The sequence below is a fragment of the Musca vetustissima genome, unplaced genomic scaffold (assembly GCF_032173495.1).
Source record: "Musca vetustissima isolate MV318-11 ecotype Yass unplaced genomic scaffold, APGP_CSIRO_Mvet_v1 utg30915, whole genome shotgun sequence".
NCBI lineage: Eukaryota > Metazoa > Arthropoda > Insecta > Diptera > Muscidae > Musca > Musca vetustissima.
The window spans coordinates 54,277-78,457 of NW_026884294.1; the positions used below are offsets into that span (position 1 = coordinate 54,277).

At 35.4% G+C, this 24,181-nt stretch overlaps 1 protein-coding gene across 1 annotated transcript in view; it reads left to right on the forward strand.

The window, feature by feature from the left end:
• Positions 1-24,181, forward strand: part of LOC133331283 (transcription factor mef2A-like) — a gene marked incomplete at its 3' end in the record, with an annotated part of 50,073 nt that overhangs the window by 29 nt on the left and 25,863 nt on the right. Inside the window, exon 2 of the mRNA XM_061539683.1 lies at positions 28-528. Coding sequence (XP_061395667.1) covers positions 28-528 — 501 coding nt within the window. The remainder of the gene's footprint in view (positions 1-27; positions 529-24,181) is intronic.

Here is a 24,181-nt window from a genome sequence, read left to right on the forward strand (position 1 = left end):
ACGCCCGGTACCCCACCAACCTCACAGCATCATGTGGCGGCTTTACATGGCCATCATTCTCATTTGCAGCAGCAGCACCATTCCCATCACCACCACTTGCAACATTTGATGCGTGTTACAACATCACCCTACCCACTACATCATCATCAGCAGCAGCAACAACAACATTCCACGACAAGGTTGGCAACACCTCCCTCACCCCAGCCCAGTCACACGGAGTCCGAGGAGGCCGATGATGCGGCCATAGATGTGGAAAATGAGGATGAGGAACAGCAGCAGCAGACAGCCACAATGCTGCTTCCCCACAATGCAGAGGAAATGGCTGGAAAGTTTTCCCAGACGGCAACGGTAAATGGTCACTTGAACAACTCACCACAATCAACGGTAGAGTTGCCAGCCAACAGCAAAACTCCAGCCATGGAGAGGCTTTTAAATGGTCTACAAAAACCGGCCCTCAACAATAACAACAATATGGGGGGTTTGGAGGACAAGGCCAACAATAATGGTAATGGCAATTTCAATCACAATGCCAGTGAACAACAAATGAAAAATCATAAAATTTATTAAAAACCAAAACAAAAACAACAAATTGTATAGAAAAACCCAAAACTGTATAAAAAATATAGATTTTAAGGAAAAAAACAAAAGCTGGTTTCATAAAAACGAATCTTAAAATTAAAAAAAAAAAATAAAATAAAATAAAAATAAAAACCAAAAAATAATAATAGCCAAAAAAAAATTTGTAACATATCGTAAATTAAAAAAATAATAACTCCCTAAAAATAAATATATAAATTTATTTATTGTTCCTATAAAATTATTATTTATTGTATATATAAAAAACTCCTTAATAATTTAATATAACCTTAATATACCAAAAATCCAATCCTATGTAAAATGTTTCCACCAAATTCCAATCTAAATAACTCTTTGTATATGTCTCAATTGCTCAAAATTATTATATATAATCTAAAAAAAACTAAAACAAAAAATACTCTATATGAAAAAAGTACTAATTGCTTGTAAAAAATATCTATAAACAAATAACATTATATATACAAATTAGGTTACATATTTATTGTATATTTTTATTTCCTAAAATTTAACTTCTTAATTATTATTTTATTTTTTGTTTTTTAAATATTTATATTAGCTAAAATTATAATTGTATAAATACAAACAAGTGTTAATAATATAATTATTACTTGAATTATAAAAAAAGTAAAAGTAAATTAAAAAATAAAATAAAAAAATATATAAAAATTGCTTATAAAAATTGTAGCGTTTTATTAAAAAGTTACATTCCATGTGTAGGACATTCAGAACAAAATTTGAATATGGAAATAGAATGACTTTTTTCTATAAACATCAATGGAAAAATGAATCAATTTCAAGTGGATAACCCCAGACACTGATTTAATTGTTATATCCTCCATGTTGGATATAGGAATTTTGTCATTATGTTTGAAACTAAACGAATCGTTCATTTCCGACCCTATAAAGTATTTATATTTTTGATCAGGATAAAATTCCATGTCCATATATGTTAGCCTATTTTAATCACGCTAACTAAGTATTGCATTAAAGCATCTTTTGTTTGTTTTCATATTTCTTAATACCAAAAATTATCAATATAGGTCTACTTATAGCTTTAGCCCTCCGTGTAATGGCACCCCACGACTGTAGTATTTTGGACAAGTTTTCTAAAAGTATTGGCTGTAATTTTACATTTTGGTTTCTCATATTTTCGAAAATTGTATGAATCTGTCAACGTGTTGGCATAGATTCCTATTTTAATAATTGACGTCATAAGGTATTATCCATACCTGTCCACGGTTTTTGGGTTTTTATATTTTAAGAAAAAATTCAATTTTAAGAAAAACTCCCATCACAATGGGTCTTGAAACAAGTAAAAAAGTGTCAGTCGGTGTTGCCGACAAATATATACCCTCACCCTATGGTTTGCGGAGGAGGTATTCGGAGTTATACACAGTTTTTAGTATTCGTTTAAATAAGGTATATGTCTAATTAAAGATGTTTCGGATTTTATGTTGATCAAATATATAATATTGACCGATTTTGTAGGACGTACCAGAGGAGAGGGCAGACGGGTCCCACCTTCGGATTTGATCTAGGATTGATAAAGATAATAGTTTGTGCAAAGCTTCGCTCAAAATTGAGCATTCCATTCGCCTAATATTGGATTTTTAAATATTGAAGATGCTGATCATTTGTGTGGGTGGAAGCAAAAGGAGTGAACCAATGGGTCCCATTTTCGGACTTGATCTAGACTTGTTAAAGATAATAGGTGGTGCAAAGTTTAGTTGAAATAGGACATTCCTTTCGCCTGCTATTGGATACATAAATGTTGAAAAATTTTACCATTTGTGGGGGAGGTACCAGAAGGAGCGAATCAATGGGTCCAATCTTCAACCTTGATCTATGCTTGGTAAATGCAATATGTTTTGCAAGGTTTGGTTCAAATCGGATGTTCCATTAGCCTGATATTGAATTTATAAATATTGGAAATTTTGACCCTTTGTGGGGAGTACCAAAGGAGTGGCCAAGATAATATGTTGTGCAAAGTTTCATTAAAATCAGTTAGTTCGTTTGAATGTTTTATAAAATTAATTTTTAGCAAAATGTTGACCATTTTGTGGGCTAGGTACCAGAAGGAATGGACCAATGGGTCTCATCTTCAAACTTGATGTAGGCTTGGTAAAGATATAGTAGGCTTGCAAAGATTGGTTCAAATCAGACATTCCATTAGCCTGATATTGGATTTATAAATATCGAAAATGTTGACCCTCTGGGGGGAGGTATACGAAGGAGTGGACCAATGGGTCCCATCTTCGTAATTGATCTAGGCTTGGCCCACATAATAGGTTGTACAAAGTTTCTTTAAAATCGGATAGTCCGTTTGATTATTATAATTTTTTTAACACAATTTTGACCATTTTGTAGGGGATGTACCAGAAGAAGTGGACCGATATTCCCCATCTTCGAACTTAAACTATGTTTGGAAGAAATATTAAGATGCGCAAAATTTGGATGAAATTGATTATTCCCTTCGAGAGTTATCGTGTGCACCAGCCAGTCAGACGGACGGACATGTGAAAGTAAAAAAATTGTAGTATGTTTTTTTATATACCCCCTATACCCCCAGTATAATACTGTTCCTAGTGGGATGGAAAACTTTAACATAGGAAAATAAATTGATATTTGCTGAATAAAATGATTAGATGGAATCAGTAATACCTAAAAGGGTGACTCTTCAAAGCTTCCCTTATACTTAAGCTGTAAATATCGATTTAAAATTTCGACGATTCTCGATTATCTTGAAGGCTAAATAAAAAACAAAACAATCCAATCCAATTAGAAGGAATATTGCTCAGTAATGAAAGAGTATTGCCTGCCTAGTTTCGTGACCGGCATGTTAGCAGTCGTAACATGGCCTATGAGCTAACCAGTGTGCGGAGCAGTATAGTCGGACGGGGCCGACCATATGATACCCTACACAACTTCCACGAAAATCTAACTTTCTGTGGTTATATATGAGCATGGAAAATATTTCGCTATATTTGCACCCTCTCGACCGACTAGAGGTCAACAAATATTACTAATATTCAGTATATCCCTTCTAATTACTTGTCCAGATTCACTTCACCGTGGGTTGTGTTATGATGTTCGGGTTTCAATTGTGGCCTATATATCGACTCGAAAAAGCGCAACAAATTATGTTTTCGGTCCACCTCATCCCAATATTATTATCTGATCATCAACGAAAATTATAGGCGTTGTCCTTGACCATACCTGGATCCTCATGGAAAATTTCCGCCTCTAGTGTGGTAATGTGTTACTAAAAAAATTCTGAGTACGTAAGCACCTGTAAATTTTTAAATGTAACTTCCACATCCGAGTACATACAACGACATATTTGGTATCAATTTAAAGGTCAACCTCTCCTCTTCGATATACCATCATTTACTCCTGAAGGGACTATGTCCTTCAGGAGTAAATATATACACTATAGAATACAAATTATGTCATGCATATTCTTTGGCCCGACCCATTCTCCTTGTAAAAATTTACGATGTTTGGCCCACTATTGCGGCCTCTAGAGCGACCAGAAAATCAGATAAAAATCTAGTTTTTGGTCCATTTCATCCCCTAAATATTAACCGATCTTTAACAAAAAACAATAGGGGTCTTCATTAGCCAGAACCCATCCTACATGCAAAATTTCGTGAAGATTGGTCCATAACTGGGGCCTGTATCATGTTTACAAATTATAATGGACAGACGGACGGAGGACACACATATGTAGATCGATTCAGCTAGTCGAGATATGACGATCGGTATACTTAAAGGTGGGTCTAGGACCAATATTTTGCGGCGTTACACAAAGCTATAATAGTAGGGTATAAAAATCGACCATAAAACTGTTTTAAATCATTTACAGAACGCTGGATTTAAAAATAAGCTCGATGTTTGGTGTCACACCAAATAGTAGAAAAAAATAGAATGGATCGAATTTCCATCTACGATGGATCGAATTTCCGTCTACGATTTATCGAATTTCCGTCTTGACAAAACGGAATGAGATACACCCCATTCTTAAAACGGATGGTGACTGGAGATGAGAAATAGATCACATATGATAACGCTGTGCGAAAACGATCGTGGTTAAAGAGCGGTGAAGCATCTCAAACGGTGGCCAAACCAGGACTAACGGCCAGGAAGGTTCTGCTATGCTTTTGGTGGGACTGGAAGGGGATTACTTATTATGAGTTGCTTCCATATGGCCAAAAGCTAAATTCTGATCTTTATTGTCAACAACCGGACCGTTTGAAGAAAGCAATTGACCAGAAATGGCCATCAGGAGAGGTGTCGTGTTCCACCAGAACAGCGCTAGGCCACATACATCTAAAGTGACTCGCCACAAACTTCGGGAGCATGTTTGGGCATTTAATGCATATTTCTTCGATTGTGAAAATCGACTACTAGAGGTGTTTCACTAAAGTTGGCTCAGATTTAGATATAGCTGTCAGATATAATTTCGTCTGTTTATATGTAGATGGTGCCCAACGTTTGTTCGATTATCTCTTCTTTAGCATAAAGAGTTAGATTTTCATATAGATCACATATATAGATCAGATCGATCATATGTAAATGATATAACATGAAATTTAGTATAAATTGGCGAATGGCATGGGTAGGTTTGATTGAAGTCGGTTCATATATAGAAGGGTGCATTTCGGACATTCTCAATAAAGAGGACTTTTGTTATGCTCGTTTTAAATTGGTATAAAGGTTGTAATATCTTAAGAGTACTCCAAAGTGGTGTAGGGTATCAAACAGTTAACCTAAACAATATTTCCTTCCATCTCATTATTTCTCATCAACAATACCACTCAGACAAGAAACTGTTTTTTCACAATTGTTTAATAATTCCAATCTTAAAACAAAACAGGAAACAACAAAAACCCTCTTCTTTTTGTTTCCGATCTTAAAACTTAGCTTTGGGGCAGTGATCTCCCGTTTACCTGTGACAATGACTTACATTTGTTCGAATGACCTTTCAAAGGAAAACTTTACAAGTTTTTAGAGCAAAAACAACAACAAAAACACAAACAACGACCATTTATAATTGTAGCATTTTAAACTGAGAGAAAAAAAGAAAAATTACTGTTACGTAAATTAATCTAAGCTTCAACAAAGACGAATAAAAAACGAACAAATTTCCTATGAATACCCTACAATATTTTTACTGTTGTTGCTGCTGCTGTTGCCACAGTTTAGTTGTTGCTGTTGTTATTGTTGATTTTGTTTTTGTGCAAAATAAATGCTAAACAATGGGCCAGAATAAAAAGAAGCACATTTGCGATTAATTGCCAACGCAAGTAAACATAAAAATATTGTTGCAGCAATTGTTGGCAATTGTTTGGTTTAAGTACTAAACCAAGTACACGGATATGCAAATATGGGTGGCTATATGCGGGTGTGTTGTGTGTGTCTGTATGTGTGGCAGTGCGATTACATGTACTTGTGCATATAATGCGAATGCAAATCTGTTCTGAATTGTTGTGCTCGTGGTTTAGATTTAAACATTAATTGGTTGTTGTCAGATTGCTTGCTTGCTGTGCGGTGCATAAATGTTGACGCGCTGAATTGCATCCGGAATTGGTTGTGAAAGTAGCTGAAGCAACAGCAGCAATGAAATGAAGAAGATAAAATGCGATTGACACCCCACAGCAGGGATATTAATACTCTCTAAGGGAATGTGATAGGATACCAATTGATGATGTGAGTGAGTGTGTGTGACTTGTGTTAGAAGGTAATATCAATTCCAAAGTCGCATTGATAAGTTACGATAATCGATGCCCTTCATCCATGAAAAAATATTCTTTAAAGAATCCACGCCTGTTTTGGTCCATGAAAAAATATTCTTTAAAGAATCCACGCCTGTTTTGGTCCATGAAAAAATATTCTTTAAAGAATCCACGCCTGTTTTGGTCCATGAAAAAATATTCTTTAAAGAATCCACGCCTGTTTTGGTCCATGAAAAAATATTCTTTAAAGAATCCACGCCTGTTTTGGTCCATGAAAAAATATTCTTTAAAGAATCCACGCCTGTTTTGGTCCATGAAAAAATATTCTTTAAAGAATCCACGCCTGTTTTGGTCCATGAAAAAATATTCTTTAAAGAATCCACGCCTGTTTTGGTCCATGAAAAAATATTCTTTAAAAAATCCACGCCTTGTTTTGGTCCATGAAAAAATATTCTTTAAAGAATCCACGCCTGTTTTGGTCCATGAAAAAATATTCTTTAAAGAATCCACGCCTGTTTTGGTCCATGAAAAAATATTCTTTAAAGAATCCACGCCTGTTTTGGTCCATGAAAAAATATTTTTTAAAGAATCCACGCCTGTTTTGGTCCATGAAAAAATATTTTTTAAAGAATCCACGCCTGTTTTGGTCCATGAAAAAATATTCTTTAAAGAATCCACGCCTGTTTTGGTCCATGAAAAAATATTCTTTAAAGAATCCACGCCTGTTTTGGTCCATGAAAAAATATTCTTTAAAGAATCCACGCCTGTTTTGGTCCATGAAAAAAAAATATTCTTTAAAGAATCCACGCCTGTTTTGGTCCATGAAAAATATTCTTTAAAGAATCCACGCCTGTTTTGGTCCATGAACAAATATTCTTTAAAGAATCCACGCCTGTTTTGGTCCACGAAAAAATATTCTTTAAAGAATCCACCCCTGTTTTGGTCCACGAAAAAATATTCTTTAAAGAATCCACGCCAGTGCTGGGCCTTGAAAAACTATTCTTTAAAGAACCCACGCCTGTTTTGGGCCTTGAAAAACTATTCTTTAAAGAACCCACGCCTGTTTTGGTCCATGAAAAAATATTCTTTAAAGAATCCACGCCTGTTTTGGTCCATGAAAAAATATTCTTTAAAGAATCCACGCCTGTTTTGGTCCATGAAAAAATATTCTTTAAAGAATCCACGCCTGTTTTGGTCCATGAAAAAATATTCTTTAAAGAATCCACGCCTGTTTTGGTCCATGAAAAAATATTCTTTAAAGAATCCACGCCTGTTTTGGTCCATGAAAAAATATTCTTTAAAGAATCCACGCCTGTTTTGGTCCATGAAAAAAATATTCTTTAAAGAATCCACGCCTGTTTTGGTCCATGAAAAAATATTCTTTAAAGAATCCACGCCTGTTTTGGTCCATGAAAAAATATTCTTTAAAGAATCCACGCCTGTTTTGGTCCATGAAAAAATATTCTTTAAAGAATCCACGCCTGTTTTGGTCCATGAAAAAATATTCTTTAAAGAATCGACGCCTGTTTTGGTCCACGAAAAAATATTCTTTAAAGAATCCACGCCTGTGTTGGGTCTTGAAAAAATATTCTTTAAAGAATCCACGCCTGTGTTGGGCCTTGAAAAAATAGTCTTTAAAAAATCCACGCCTGTGTTCATGCTTGAAAAAATATTCTTTAAAATGTCCACGCTTATGTTGATACTTGAAAAAATATATTTTTAAAAAAATCTACACACTTAAAAATATATAATCCACGCCTATATTGGTCTTTGAAAATATTTTCTTTAAAAATACAGGCCTTGTCTAGCCATTGAAATGTTTATAACAAAATTGAATTCGTCAAATTCAAATAAAATTCTTCATCCTTTTCAAATGAATTACAGTACATATACCGCCATCCATTTATGCTGTCAATAGTATTTACCTACATATTCGACGGTACCCTCTTTGGCGACAAGTCTATCCAACGTTTTTTTTCTTTCAAATGTTTCGATTAAATTCAGCGACTTTTTGGCTTCTTTCCATGTAATCATCATCCACTTAACGTAATAAGAAATGTTTGTTAACAAAGCACCGTCAACATTTCGCAAAATTTTGATTGAAATGTCACTCTTATACCTCTCTGCTCATGTTTTGCAATTCACTATAAATTTGGAAATGTCAGTAGAAAGGGCAAAGAAAAAAATTGTATATTGTATGCCAAAATCATTTTTACAAATAAAAATATATTTTTGTCTATTGCATACATAACCAATTTTCAAAAACGCGGAGCTTTATATGAAAATGAGTTCTAAAAAGGTTTCAGTTCATTTTTTACGCTATATTTATACTTTTTAAATAGATATTTAAAAAACAGTACTTGCCAAATAAGCGACAGAGAAATGTGGCAATAACAAAGACCATATTAAGCTGAAAAGGACTGTGGAACAAATTAGAAATAAATTTTAAAAAATATTTGAAAATTTTATATATAAATCCAGTGAGCGGAGCAGTGTAGTCGGTCGGGGCCGACCATACGATGCGGATGTTTAATCCGAGCCTGGGCAATAGTTCGCTATATTTGTTCAATCTAGCCCGATTAGAGGTCAACAACACCACTTCCTTACATTGACATATTTTCCGAATATTACTATTCATATTCAGTACAATGCTGATGTTCGAAAATAGCTGGAACAGCTCATGGTTCATTCGACGGCGATATTCGCCGTCAACGCAGATCGGCCCATAGATCTTTCGGAGACTTTTTCTCTCAAACACTCAAAGAGCTGCCTCATCTACTTGCGTGAGTACCCATGCTTCAGATCCGTATAACAGCACGAGTGTGAGTTTGGCCTTGCTTTAGAGTTGTTTGCTCAGACCATAGTAGCATCGGTTGCCCATCACAATCCTTCTCCGAATTTTAAAACTGATGTCATTCGTTTTATTTATGGCGGTACCAAGGTCTATTGGACGTCTTGCACGTTGATACAATAAGCTTGGTCTTCTCGCCGTTTACTGCCAGACCCACTTTGGCAGACTCCTTTTCAATTTGTTCAAAGGTGGCTGTTACCGCTCGCAATGTTCGACCCATTATATCGATGACATCGGCATAGGCGAGTAACATGTGTTGTTTCGGGTACAGAGTGCCATTTCCGTTCACTTTTGCCTCTCGTATGACCTTTTCCAGCAGGATGGTAAAAAGGTCACACGACAAACTGTCACCCTGTCTGAATCCTCGTTCGGTATTAAAGAGCTCCGAGAGGTTATCCTGCGTAGCCGTACTAATTTTGCAGGAATGCCAAACGCAGACATGGCTTTATACACCTCTGAACGGATAGGGCTTTCAAATGCGGCTTTATAGTCGACGAATAGGTGGAATGTGTCGATGTGTTTTTCGTAGTTTTTTCCAGGATTTGACGCAGGGTGAAAATCTGATCAATGGTGGACTTGCCAGGTCTGAAGCCGCATTGGTATGGTCCAATAATGTCATTGACCATTGGCTTCAGTCGTTCACACAGCACACTGGATAGCACTTTATATGCGATGGGAAGGAGACTTATTCCTCTATAGTGGCACATATCGTCTTGTTTCCTTTTTGTGCACGGGACGCAGGATGCTGTGGTTCCAATCATTGGGCATGCATTCCTCTAGCCAAATTGTACTTATCAGCTGGTGCATGCTCCTGACCAGCATCTGACCACCAGTCTTGAATAGTTAGGCTGGTAACCCATCGGCTCCTGCTGCTTTAATGTTCTTGAGCCGATTAATTGCTTTTATGACCTCATCTTGGCTAGGTGGTATACACTTTATACCGTAATCTATTATTGGTTCTGGGGTATCCTCTTCACCGCTACTATTTGATACCAGAAGTTTTTCAAAATGTTCCTTCCAGATCCTCAGCACGCTGTCTGTATCTGTCACAAGGTTTCCCTCATCATCTCTACAGGAGAATGCGCCTGCACCAAAGCCTTCGGTTTGGTGCAGGCGCATCTCAATTTGCTCACGCTCACGTTTTTCTGGTTATTTCTTCTTTTTTCTGAAAATACGTTTCTCCTCTCTCCTCTTGTACCGATAATTCTGCATCGCATGACGTGTTGCAACTGTCTGCAGGGTTGCCCTATACGCTGCGTTTTTTATATATAAGTAGCATTACGACACTCCCGATCGTACTACGGGTTTCTTGATGGTGGTGTTTGGTGTTGCCTTTGCTGCAGTTTGTAGGGAGTGGGCAATTCTTTGCCATTGTGCTTATATACTATTATCGGGACAAGGGGTGCTTTCGTCCAGCAGTTGGGTAAGTTGCTGCCTGTTGTGTTTGCAGCTTTTCGACGTCGAGTTTGCTGCTACAATAAGACGGGTGCGAACCTTGGCTGCCACAAAGTAATGGTCCAAATCGATATTCGCTCCTCGTATCGATCGAACGTATAAAACACTGGACGAATGCCGTCCGTCTATCACAACATGATCGATTTGATTTCTCGTTGTTCGTTCGGAAGAAATCCAAGTGGCCTTGTGTACATCGAGATGCTTGAATCTGGTGCTGCTAACTACATGTTTTTTGCTGCCGCGAAGTCAATCAACTTCATGCCGTTGTCTGATGTGTCTTCATGGAGGCTGAATTTTCCGACGGTGCGACCAAAAATATTTTCCCTTCCGATTTTTACTTTAAAATCTTCTAGCAGAATTTTAATGTCATGGTCAGGGCAGCGGTCATATGCAGTTTCTAGGCGCTTGTAAAAAATGTCTTTGGTATGTTCATCTTTGTCTTCCGCCTTTTTAAAAAAATTCACGCCTCTTATGAAAAAATTCAGGGCCATGAATGGTCCTTGGAAATATATTTGTTATTGGAACACTGTTTCCCCCCTCACACATACATATGTGTATGTAAGTGTATAAAACATAAGTTTAAGAACGAGGTAAACGAGTGCTTAATTTCTATATGGATGCAGTCAAGTGGCTTTAGCATTTTATTTTTAAGCGCATGAATGGATTTGGGCCTTAGATTTTCTTTTTTTCGTCTGTCCTTTGCAAATCAGACAAAAAGCTAAAAAGTAACCGAAAAAAGCAACAAAAAACGAATGAATTTCAATTCATTTGTATAAAATGGAAAGAAAATTGTTGCAAAATTATAAAAATTGCCTTTTTGGCAAAAAAACGTTGAAAGCAATTCCCAAAGAAGACGGAGGAGGCCAACAAAAGCCACCCAAAATAAAATAACAAAACAACACAAATACAGCCAGCATACACAGTGTAAAAAGGATTTTTTGGTTATTTTACCGCCATGACTCCCTGCTGCACATCTTCCTCACACATTTTCAACGACCACATATATTCAACATTATTTAGTCATTATTATTTTTTTTGGTAATTTTCCCCTGTATGTTTAAGTTTGAAAGGAAACGGTTTCGGATATTTTTTCGTTTTCTTTTTTTAATTTTTTTTTGGCAAAATCTCTATTTAGCATTGCCATCCCATATAAGCGATGTCGGCTGGCTTAATATGGAGGCCGTACATGAAAACACATAATATGTTCATATGGGTACTTTTTTGGTGTATCCTTTGCAGCAGCCAAAATACCAACGAAAAAGGCTAACAAAAATTGCCAAAAAAAGAGCAGAAATGGTAATAAAAGATGAAAACAAACTTTTATAGACATTTGAGTATGAGCGTTATCGAATGCCTGCAGTAATTTCTTAATTAGCTTCAATGAGATACAATAAGTATTAGGCAAATACAACAACAGTAGCAGCGGCAGCAAAAAATGGCAAGTGGAATAGGGAGACCAATCTGCTGATTTAAATGGAAAGATTAAAGCAATGAAAAAAAATGATGTACGCTTAATTACTTAGGTTTATTTTAGGCTCAACTGAGGGAGGGGAGCACAATTAGGCAAGAGTTCTAATTACAATAAGGTGGGGGTTTTAATTAGTTCAGCATATGTGACTAAACTAAGTAAATTTAAGGCCTAGCAGGAGGATGGATTTTTAAAAATATTGTTACGAATATTTTTTCGAGGACCAATCTCGGGGAAGAGGGCGTGGATTTTGTAAAGAATATTTTTTTAAGGCGTGGATTTGGAAAGATAATTTTTCGAGGCCTAAAGAGGCGTGGATTTTCTAAAGAATATTTCAAGGCCTATAAGAGGCTTGGATTTTGTGAAGAATATTTTTTAAGGCCTGTAAGAGGAGCGAGGACCTTTTAAAGAATATTTTTTCAAGGACTAGCCAAGGCGTGGATCTTTTAAAGAATATTTTTTCAAGGATTAGCCAAGGCGTGGACCTTTTAAAAAATATTTTTTCAAGGACTAGCCAAGGCGTTGATCTTTTAAAGAACATTTTTTCAACGGCTAGTCAAGGCGTGGATCTTTTAAAGAATATTTCTTCAAGGACTAGCCAAGGCGTGCATCTTTTAAAGAATATTTTTTCAAGGACTAGCCAAGGCGTGGATCTTTTAAAGAATATTCTTTCAAGGACTAGCCAAGGCGTGGATCTTTAAAAAAATATTCTTTCAAGGACTAGCCAAGGCGTGGATCTTTTAAAGAATATTTTTTCAAGGACTAGCCAAGGAGTGGATCTTTTAAAGAATATTTTTTCAAGGACTAGCCAAGGCGTGGATATTTTAAAGAATATTTTTTCAAGGACTAGCCAAGGCGTGGATCTTTTAAAGAATATTTTTTCAAGGACTAGCCAAGGCGTGGATCTTTTAAAGAATATTTTTTCAAGGACTAGCCAAGGCGTGGATCTTTTAAAGAATATTTTTTCAAGGACTAGCCAAGGCGTGGATCTTTTAAAGAATATTTTTTCAAGGACTAGCCAAGGCGTGGATCTTTTAAAGAATATTTTTTCAAGGACTAGCCAAGGCGTGGATCTTTTAAAGAATATTTTTTCAAGGACTAGCCAAGGCGTGGATCTTTTAAAGAATATTTTTTCAAGGACTAGCCAAGGCGTGGATCTTTTAAAGAATATTTTTTCAAGGACTAGCCAAGGCGTGGATCTTTTAAAGAATATTTTTTCAAGGACTAGCCAAGGCGTGGATCTTTTAAAGAATATTTTTTCAAGGACTAGCCAAGGCGTGGATCCTTTAAAGAATATTTTTTCAAGGACTAGCCAAGGCGTGGATCTTTTAAAGAATATTTTTTCAAGGACTAGTCAAGGCGTGGATCTTTTAAAGAATATTTTTTCAAGGACTAGCCAAGGCGTGGATCTTTTAAAGAATATTTTTTCAAGGACTAGCCAAGGCGTGGATCTTTTAACGAATATTTTTCAAGGACTAGCCAAGGCGTGGATCTTTTAGCGAATATTTTTTCAAGGACTAGCCAAGGCGTGGATCTTTTAACGAATATTTTTTCAAGGACTAGCCAAGGCGTGGATCTTTTAACGAATATTTTTTCAAGGACTAGCCAAGGCGTGGATCTTTTAACGAATATTTTTTCAAGGACTAGCCAAGGCGTGGATCTTTTAACGAATATTTTTTCAAGGACTAGCCAAGGCGTGGATCTTTTAACGAATATTTTTTCAAGGACTAGCCAAGGCGTGGATCTTTTAACGAATATTTTTTCAAGGACTAGCCAAGGCGCTGATCTTTTAAAGAACATTTTTTCAACGGCAAGTCAAGGCGTGGATCTTTTAAAGAACATTTTTTCAACGGCAAGTCAAGGCGTGGATCTTTTAAAGAATATTTTTTCAAGGACTAGCCAAGGCGCTGATCTTTTAAAGAATATTCTTTCAAGGACTAGCCAAGGCGTGGATCTTTTAAAGAATATTTTTTCAAGGACTAGCCAAGGCGTGGATCTTTTAAAGAATATTTTTTCAAGGACTAGCCAAGGCGTGGATCTTTTAAAGAATATTTTTTCAAGGATTAGCCAAGGCGTGGATCTTTTAAAGAATATTTTTCAAGGACTAGCCAAGGCGTGGATCTTTTAAATAATATTTTTTCAAGGACTAGCCAAGGCGTGGATCTTTTAAAGAATATTTTTCAAGGACTAGCCAAGGCGTGGATCTTTTAAAGAATATTTTTTCAAGGACTAGCCAAGGCGTGGATCTTTTAAAGAATATTTTTTCAAGGTCTAATAGTGGCGTGGTTCTTTAAAGGATATTTTTCAAGGCCTAATAGAGGCGTGGATCTTTTAAAGAATATTTTTTCAAAGACTAGCCAAGGCGTGGATCTTTTAAAGAATAGTTTTTCAAGGACTAGCCAAGGCGTGGATCTTTTAAAGAATAGTTTTTCAAGGACTAGCCAAGGCGTGGATCTTTTAAAGAATATTTTTGCAAGGACTAGCCAAGGTGTGGATCTTTTAACGAATACTTTTTCAAGTACTATCCAAGGCGTGGATCTTTTAAAGAATATTCTTTCAAGGACTAGACAAGGCGTGGATCTTTAAAAAAATATTCTTTCAAGGACTAGCCAAGGCGTGGATCTTTTAAAGAATATTTTTTCAACGGCTAGTCAAGGCGTGGATCTTTTAAAGAATATTTCTTCAAGGACTAGCCAAGACGTGGATCTTTTAAAGAATATTTTTTCAAGGACTAGCCAAGGCGTGGACCTTTTAAAAAATATTTTTTCAAGGACTAGCCAAGGCGTTGATCTTTTAAAGAAAATTGTTTCAACGGCTAGTCAAGGCGTGGATCTTTTAAAGAATATTTCTTCAAGGACTAGCCAAGACGTGGATCTTTTAAAGAATATTTTTTCAAGGACTAGCCAAGGCGTGGATCTTTTAAAGAATATTCTTTCAAGGACTAGCCAAGGCGTGGATCTTTAAAAAAATATTCTTTCAAGGACTAGCCAAGGCGTGGATCTTTTAAAGAATATTTTTTCAAGGACTAGCCAAGGCGTGGATCTTTTAAAGAATATTTTTTCAAGGACTAGCCAAGGAGTGGATCTTTTAAAGAATATTTTTTCAAGGACTAGCCAAGGCGTGGATCTTTTAAAGAATATTCTTTCAAGGACTAGCCAAGGCGTGGATCTTTTAAAGAATATTCTTTCAAGGACTAGCCAAGGCGTGGATCTTTTAAATAATATTATTTCAAGGACTAGCCAAGGCGTTGATCTTTTAAAGAACATTTTTTCAACGGCTAGTCAAGGCGTGGATCTTTTAAAGAATATTCTTTCAAGGACTAGCCAAGGCGTGGATCTTTTAAAGAATATTCTTTCAAGGACTAGCCAAGGCGTGGTTTTTTTAAAGAATATTTTTTCAAGGACTAGCCAAGGCGTGGATCTTTTAAAGAATATTTTTTCAAGGACTAGCCAAGGCGTGGATCTTTTAAAGAATATTTTTTCAAGGACTAGCCAAGGCGTGGATCTTTTAAAGAATATTTTTTCAAGGACTAGCCAAGGCGTGGATCTTTTAAAGAATATTTTTTCAAGGACTAGCAAGGCGTGGATCTTTTAAAGAATATTTTTTCAAGAACTAGCCAAGGCGTGGATCTTTTAAAGAATATTTTGTCAAGGGCTAGCCAAGGTGTGGATCTTTTAAAGAATATTTTTTCAAGGACTAGCCAAGGCGTGGATCTTTTAAAGAATATTTTTTCAAGGAGTAGCCAAGGCGTGGATCTTTTGACGAATATTTTTTTAAGGACTAGCCAAGGCGTGGATCTTTTCACGAATATTTTTTCAAGGACTAGCCAAGGCGTGGATCTTTTAAAGAATATTTTTTCAAGGATTAGCCAAGGCGTGGATCTTTTAAAGAACATTTTTTCAACGGCAAGTCAAGGCGTGGATCTTTTAAAGAATATTTTTTCAAGGACTAGCCAAGGCGCTGATCTTTTAAAGAATATTCTTTCAAGGACTAGCCAAGGCGTGGATCTTTTAAAGAATATTTTTTCAAGGACTAGCCAAGGCGTGGATCTTTTAAAGAATATTTTTTCAAGGACTAGCCAAGGCGTGGATCTTTTAAAGAATATTTTTTCAAGGATTAGCCAAGGCGTGGATCTTTTAAAGAATATTTTTCAAGGACTAGCCAAGGCGTGGATCTTTTAAATAATATTTTTTCAAGGACTAGCCAAGGCGTGGATCTTTTAAAGAATATTTTTCAAGGACTAGCCAAGGCGTGGATCTTTTAAAGAATATTTTTTCAAGGACTAGCCAAGGCGTGGATCTTTTAAAGAATATTTTTTCAAGGACTAGCCAAGGCGTGGATCTTTTAAATAATATTCTTTCAAGGACTAGCCAAGGCGTGGATCTTTTAAAGAATATTTTTTCAAAGACTAGCCAAGGCGTGGATCTTTTAAAGAATAGTTTTTCAAGGACTAGCCAAGGCGTGGATCTTTTAAAGAATATTTTTTCAAGGACTAGCCAAGGCGTGGATCTTTTAAAGAATATTTTTTCAAGGACTAGCCAAGGCGTGGATCTTTTAAAGAATATTTTTTCAAGGACTAGCAAGGCGTGGATCTTTTAAAGAATATTTTTTCAAGAACTAGCCAAGGCGTGGATCTTTTAAAGAATATTTTGTCAAGGGCTAGCCAAGGTGTGGATCTTTTAAAGAATATTTTTTCAAGGACTAGCCAAGGCGTGGATCTTTTAAAGAATATTTTTTCAAGGAGTAGCCAAGGCGTGGATCTTTTGACGAATATTTTTTTAAGGACTAGCCAAGGCGTGGATCTTTTCACGAATATTTTTTCAAGGACTAGCCAAGGCGTGGATCTTTTAAAGAATATTTTTTCAAGGATTAGCCAAGGCGTGGATCTTGTAAAGAATATTTTTTCAAGGACTAGCCAAGGCGTGGATCTTTTAAAGAATATTCTTTCAAGGACTAGCCAAGGCGTGGACCTTTTAAAGAATATTTTTTCAAGGACTAGCCAAGGCGTGGATCTTTTAAAGAATACTGTTTTAAGGGCTAGTCAAGGCGTGGATCTTTTAAAGAATATTTCTTCAAGGACTAGCCAAGGCGTGGATCTTTTAAAGAATATTCTTTCAAGGACTAGCCAAAGCGTGGATCTTTTAAAAAATATTCTTTCAAGGACTAACCAAGGCCTGGATCTTTTAAAAAATATTCTTTCAAGGACTAGCCAAGGCGTGGATCTTTTAAAGAATATTCTTTCAAGGACTAGCCAAGGCGTGGATCTTTTAAAGAATATTCTTTCAAGGACTAGCCAAGGCGTGGAACTTTTAAAGAATATTTTTTCAAGGACTAGCCAAGGTGTGGATCTTTTAAAGAATATTTTTTCAAGGACTAGCCAAGGCGTTGATCTTTTAAAGAATATTTTTTCAAGGACTAGCCAAGGCGTGGACCTTTTAAAGAATATTTTTGCAAGGACTAGCAAGGCGTGGATCTTTTAAAGAATATTTTTTCAAGGACTAGCCAAGGCGTGGACCTTTTGAAGAATATTTTTGCAAGGACTAGCAAGGTGTGGATCTTTTAAAGAATATTTTTTCAAGGACTAGCCAAGGCGTGGATCTTTTAAAGAATATTTTTTCAAGGACTAGCCAAGGTGTGGATCTTTTAAAGAATATTTTTTCAAGGACTAGCCAAGGCGTGGATCTTTTAAAGAATATTTTTTCAAGGACTAGCCAAGGTGTGGATCTTTTAAAGAATATTTTTTCAAGGACTAGCCAAGGCGTGGATCTTTTAAAGAATATTTTTTCAAGGGCTGGTCATTGAAAGGTGTGGATCTTTTAAAGAATATTTTTTCAAGGGCTGGTCATTGAAAGGTGTGGATCTTTTAAAGAATATTTTTTCAAGGACTAGCCAAGGCGTGGATCTTTTAAAGAATATTTTTTCAAGGACTAGCCAAGGCGTGGACCTTTTAAAGAATATCCCTCATTTGGCAAGTACTGTTTTTAAATATATATTTAAAGGATATAAAATAAATAAAAGAAATTATATGAAACCTTTTTAAAAGACTAAAAAACTGTTCAAAAAATACAAAAATACTTTCTTATGGAACTAATATTCATATAAAGTTCCCCGTTTGCAATTTTTTGTATAAATGTTATGTATGTAATGGACACAAATTTATTTTTATTTGTAAAAATGATTTTGACATAAAAGAACCGTTTTTTCAGCTGCCCTTTCTACTGACATTTTCAAATTTATAATGAATTGGAAGACGTGAGCGGAGAGGTAAAAACGTGGCATTTCAATCAAAATTTTGCGAAATGTTGATGGCGCTTTGTTAACAAACATTTCTTATTATGTTAAGTGGATGATGATTACATGGAAAGAAGCCAAAAAGTCGCTGAATTTAATCGCAACATTTGAAAAAAAATATTGGGCAGACGAAGGGGGTTTTGATACATATCTAAGCAAATAGTATTGAGAGGATGTACATATGTATGAACTTTGTCGGCGGCATATGTATTGTAATTCATATGAAACGAATGGCGAATTTTAGTTCTTTGGAATGTTATTTTTTAAAGGACTGTCTAAGGCATGAATTTCAAAGGAGTATTTTTCCAAGGACTGTCTAAGGCGAGGATTTCTAAAGGAGTAGTTTTTCAGGGACTGCCTAAGGCATGGATTTATTTTTCAAGGACTACAAGGGGCATGAATTTTTGGCAGAATATTCTTCAAGGACTATGAGAGGCGTGTGTTTTATAAGAATTATTTTTTCAAGGACTATAAGACGTGTGTATTTTTTAAAGAATACTTTTCCAAGGATATATAAATTATATTTAATGTCCTATTACATTTCTACCTTATGCTGAATATTTGAAATTATTTTTATTATATTTCAAAATTTCAAGCAATATTGTACAATATAGAATGGAATCATTTCTCGTAACAATAGTTAACATTGTCTAACCAAAAATTGTATCCCGCACACCATCCTCATCCTTCATCATATTGTCATTATACTACCATCTGCTAATCTTGCCAAGAAGGCAAACGACCGGGACCTGTGGTCTTGTGGGCATTATCAATGACGCCAACAATGAAGTTACCACTACTACTGCTCTGGCTGACGCTACCGCTGCACTTTCCCTGTCACTGCCTCACTGTCTGTTATTGTGTCCGCCGTATTTTGAATTAGATTTGATTGATGAGAATTACTTTACAATGACTGACTGCCTGACATTGTGTTTTACTTGGCAATTTATTTATTCATTCGTTTCATTCATATCTTCCCATTTCATTTAAATGTTGAATAAAAACCACGAGGATGAGTGGGTATTGTTTTTGTCCACCAAATTCATTTCATTTTTATTTATTTCACTTAAAAGGAAATGAGTGAACGAATGAATAGAGTTGAATAGAATGGATTACATTATGGCAGACGCAGCACACCGCACGGCACCACTCCATTCATAGTGAAACATCAAAATCTACAATCATGTTAATACATCATTATGACAAGTACCCCGGAATTGTGTCCCGACTGAGGAACGACATCTCATCTCACTTTCTTTTTTGCTTTTGTCAAAGAAAATTTTACATTTCCATAAATGGAATGAAATATTTTGTTGAATGCATGAAAAAATACGATAATAATTTCTTGTAGTTATGAATTGTGACATTTTCAAAGACCTTAGAAAATATTATTTTCAAATTCCACGCCTATTGTAGGCCTTGGAAAATATTATTTTCAAATTCCACGCCTATTGTAGGCCTTGGAAAATATTATTTTCAAATTCCACGCCTATTGTAGGCCTTGGAAAATATTATTTTCAAATTCCACGCCTATTGTAGGCCTTGGGAAAAATTATTTTAATTATTATTTTTAATTTATTTAACTAGTAAGGAAAGTAGTAAAGTCGGACTGGACCGACTATACCCTTCACCATTTTGGGTATATTGTACATATGTTCCCTCGAAGGAACATACTCATGTCTTTCTGCAACCAGGGCAGATTTAGAGTCGTCTGCGTACTGTGGTACAAATTTATGGAAAACGATTTATAGCAAAATTGATACAAGCTATACGGTACGCCGCACTGTTTAAAATTTAATTACAATCAGACACCCGTTCGAAATACATATGGAAGCTATGGCTGCATCTGCACCAATTTCAAAAAAAAAAAAAAAAAAAAAAACAAAGTTTCAATTTGATACGTTGTGCAAAATTTCGTGTTAATCGGACAAACATTAGGAGTTTGGTGCACTATTTCTGTTAAATCGGACGAAAATATATATGGGAGCTATATCTAAATCGGAACGGATCTTCACGAAACATAACACACATCCTTCTAGACTCAATTTAGTACGATATGCCAAATTTCGTGCAAATCGAAGAATATATAGGGTCTTTGGTGCACCATTTACATTAAATCGGACGAAAATATATATGGGAGCTATATCTAAATCTGAACTGATTTTCCAGAAACTCTCCACTTATCATTCTAGGCTTGAATCAGTACGAATTTCCAAATTTTGTGCAAATCGAAGAATATATAGGGTCTTTGGTGCACCATTTACCTTAAATCGGACGAAAATATATATGGGAGCTATATCTAAATCTGAACAGATTTTCACGAAACTTGACACACAGCAATCTACACTTAATTCAGTTTGCTATGCCGAATTTCGTGCAAATCGAAATATACATAGGGACTTTGGTGCACCATTACCCTTAAATCGGACGAAAATATATATGGGAGTTATATCTAAATCTGAACCGATTTTTCCCAATTTCAATAGGATTTGTCCTTGGGCCAATTTAAAGAGCTGTGCCAATTTTTTTTTTTTTTGCATAGAATCAATAAGTGATTCTTTGCATATTCTCAAAAGGAACCATGTATCTATCTCGTTTCCTTTTGCCTGTTACAAACATATGCACAAGGACATAATACCCTGTACAGCAGTGTGGTGAAGGGTATACATATTATGTCTTATATCACTAATGTTTCTAATAATGGCTTGAGTTTTATATCTTAATGGAAATTTGTAAGTATGTGACAGAACCACTATCGCATTTTACATTAGGCAAAAGATTTTTCGTTTGCCGGTAAGTGATTTTTTGCCACATTATGTGATTACCTTTTCGCAAAAAAAATAAATTTTGTTTCATTCGAAAATCAATTGTACGTAATCTATAAATGTATTCTTTTAAATACTCTTCTGACTAGATTGTCTTTGACCATTTGAGTGGATCAGGCGAGGATTTGTCTCTAATTATCTAATAAGATATGCCTCATATCGGTCCATATTTTCAAAATGGGTTTTAATGTAATTACAGACATACTAAAGATTACTTATTGTGTTGATTTAAAAATATTCCGTTACTCTAACAAAAATAAGTTCGAACCAAAGTACAATGAAATGTTTTTATTTCTGAAAAAAATATATATTTTTTTTTGTTAAGGCTACTGATACTAAATATCGGCAGAAGGTGACATTGCTCGTTAACGTAATTAAAACCACATACACACACGCACTAATATCATCCTTCATAAGAAGACAATAGATTTTTGACAAATGTTTGCTACTATTATTTTACTAACTTCATAAAAGTATCATTTAACTGATTTTTATCTGCACAGTTATAACAGCAGTTATTACACCATTATTTGAAATTGTACAACATTTATGGTCCTTGCAAAAAACCACTACACAAACACAACAAAAACCTGAAATGAACACCACCACCGCAAATAAAAAACCCACGACGCCAACAACAATCAACCGATATCAGAGTCATCATCAATAATGGTTGGAAATTAAAAAAAAAAAAAAAACAGAAATGGGATAAAAACTATAAAATTGCAATCAATGGTCAGTCGCTAAAGGAGTGTATTACCTTTATACAACAACTAGACAACAATGTGCATCATCAGCCAGCCGCACCCAGCAACAACACACATATACGAATCACCCTTAAAATCGCATTGCCAATTTAAAACAAGACCAGCAAAACATTTTGGGGTGCGTACAAAGTTGATTAATGGACCATTCAGGACAATCACAACAACAACACCGAGAAACGAGAGCATCAATGCCACTCGACAAATGGACTTTTGCGAATTGCTTGCAGAGGACCAGATAGGAGGGAGGATGAGCAGTGGAGAACAATAACAAGAGTATAATATGACACTGTGACAAGTCTATTATGGCAATAAATTCAACAATACCACCAGACAACAAAAATATATATAAAAAGAAAAAATCCAGTGCAACAACAACAATGCCAGCAATAATGATACGAGAATTAAATAGCGAAATAAAGGCAGCACATTTTACAAAAAAACTACACGAATGGACTGGAAGATATATGTACCACCTAAATGGGCAGTGATGAGCCGAACAACATGAACACTGCCATTACCACCACAAAATAAAAGCAATTGAGGCATAAAAAAGTTGTGCAATTTTTGTTGTTGCTGGACTATTTTGTTTTTTTTTTTTTTTTTTTTTTTTTTTGTGGCAGTCACCACAATTATAGACACAATAATCATAAAAAACCGCAAATGTTCATCAAATACAACAACTAAATAGAATGACACAAAAAAATTTCAGGACGAACAAACAAACAACGAAAATAGCCATTAACAATCATCATCATACATGGACTATAGAATTGTTTATTGTCTGCTAAATGGCGATTTTTTTTTTTTGCTGGCTATGGGGATACGCTGATGAGATGTACATCACTTTGTAGAATAAAGTAAACTAAATAGCCAAATAATGGCTATCTTAAGTGTGAGATGTCTATATATACAAAATGTTCAAGTGATTAACTAATGTAAAATATTGTAAATGGAGGCAATAGAGAAAAAAATATGGCTAATACAAAATTAACCAGTAAGGAACGTTAAAAAGTCGGACGGGGCCGACTATATGATATCCTTCACCACATACAATATATGTTAATATCTGGAACATCCTGTATCTAAAACAGACATAGCATCATTGGAGGACTATTGAGATGGAATCGGGCGAACTTAAATATGCTATCTAGATATATATGTGAACCAATTTAAAAAAATCCCCATACACATACCATTCTGAAATCAATGAAAAATTGCATGTCAAACGGGCAGACTTGGAGCAATATAAAAACACATGGGGACCTGGGCCCCCCCCCCCGTTGCAACATGAATTTTTTTCACAGTAAATTTATGTTTGCAACAGTGAATTTTTTCATTTTGTACTTTTGTACTATATATAAAAGACCTATATCAAAATCCGATTTTAACAAACCTTATCACAAATTATTTTTTCCCCAATTGCATTCGATATGCAAAATTTTGCTCAATCGGACATATATTTGGAGTCATTCCCAAAAAATCGAAAGGAACTATATATGGGAGCTATTTCGAAATCTGAACCGATTTAACAAAACTTCGCAGATATCAGTCTTGAACTAATTCCGTACTCTCTGCAAAATATTGTCCCAATCGGACAAATATTGGAAGTTTGGTGTTTCATTCACATAAAATTGGACGAAACTATATATGGGAGCTATATCGAAATCTGAACTGAGTTTAACAAAACTTCGCTGACATCAGTTTGAACCTAATTCAGTACTCCGTGCAAAATTTTGTCCCAATCGGACAAATATTGAAAGTTTGGTGACAACAAATCGGATGAAACTATATATGGGAGCTGTATCTAAATTTGAACCGATTTTAACAAAACTTCGCAGACATCAGTCTGGACCTAATTCAGAACTTTTTTGACCCAATCGGACAAATATTGGGAGTTTGTTGTATCATTGAAAACAAATCGGATGAAACTATATATGGGAGCTATATCTAAATCTGAACCGATTTACTCCAATTTCAATAGGATTCGTCCTTGGGCCAAATAAGTGAACTGTGCCAAATTTCATCCAGATCGGATTATAAATGCTACCTGTATTTTGTTCACAAAAATACATGGCCGGACATGCGTAAATCGACTGCGAAAGTGATTCTATGCATGTTCCTGTTACAAACATATGCCTAAAGTCATAATACACTGTACCACAGACCCTAAAATGGGTCTGTATATAACTTTG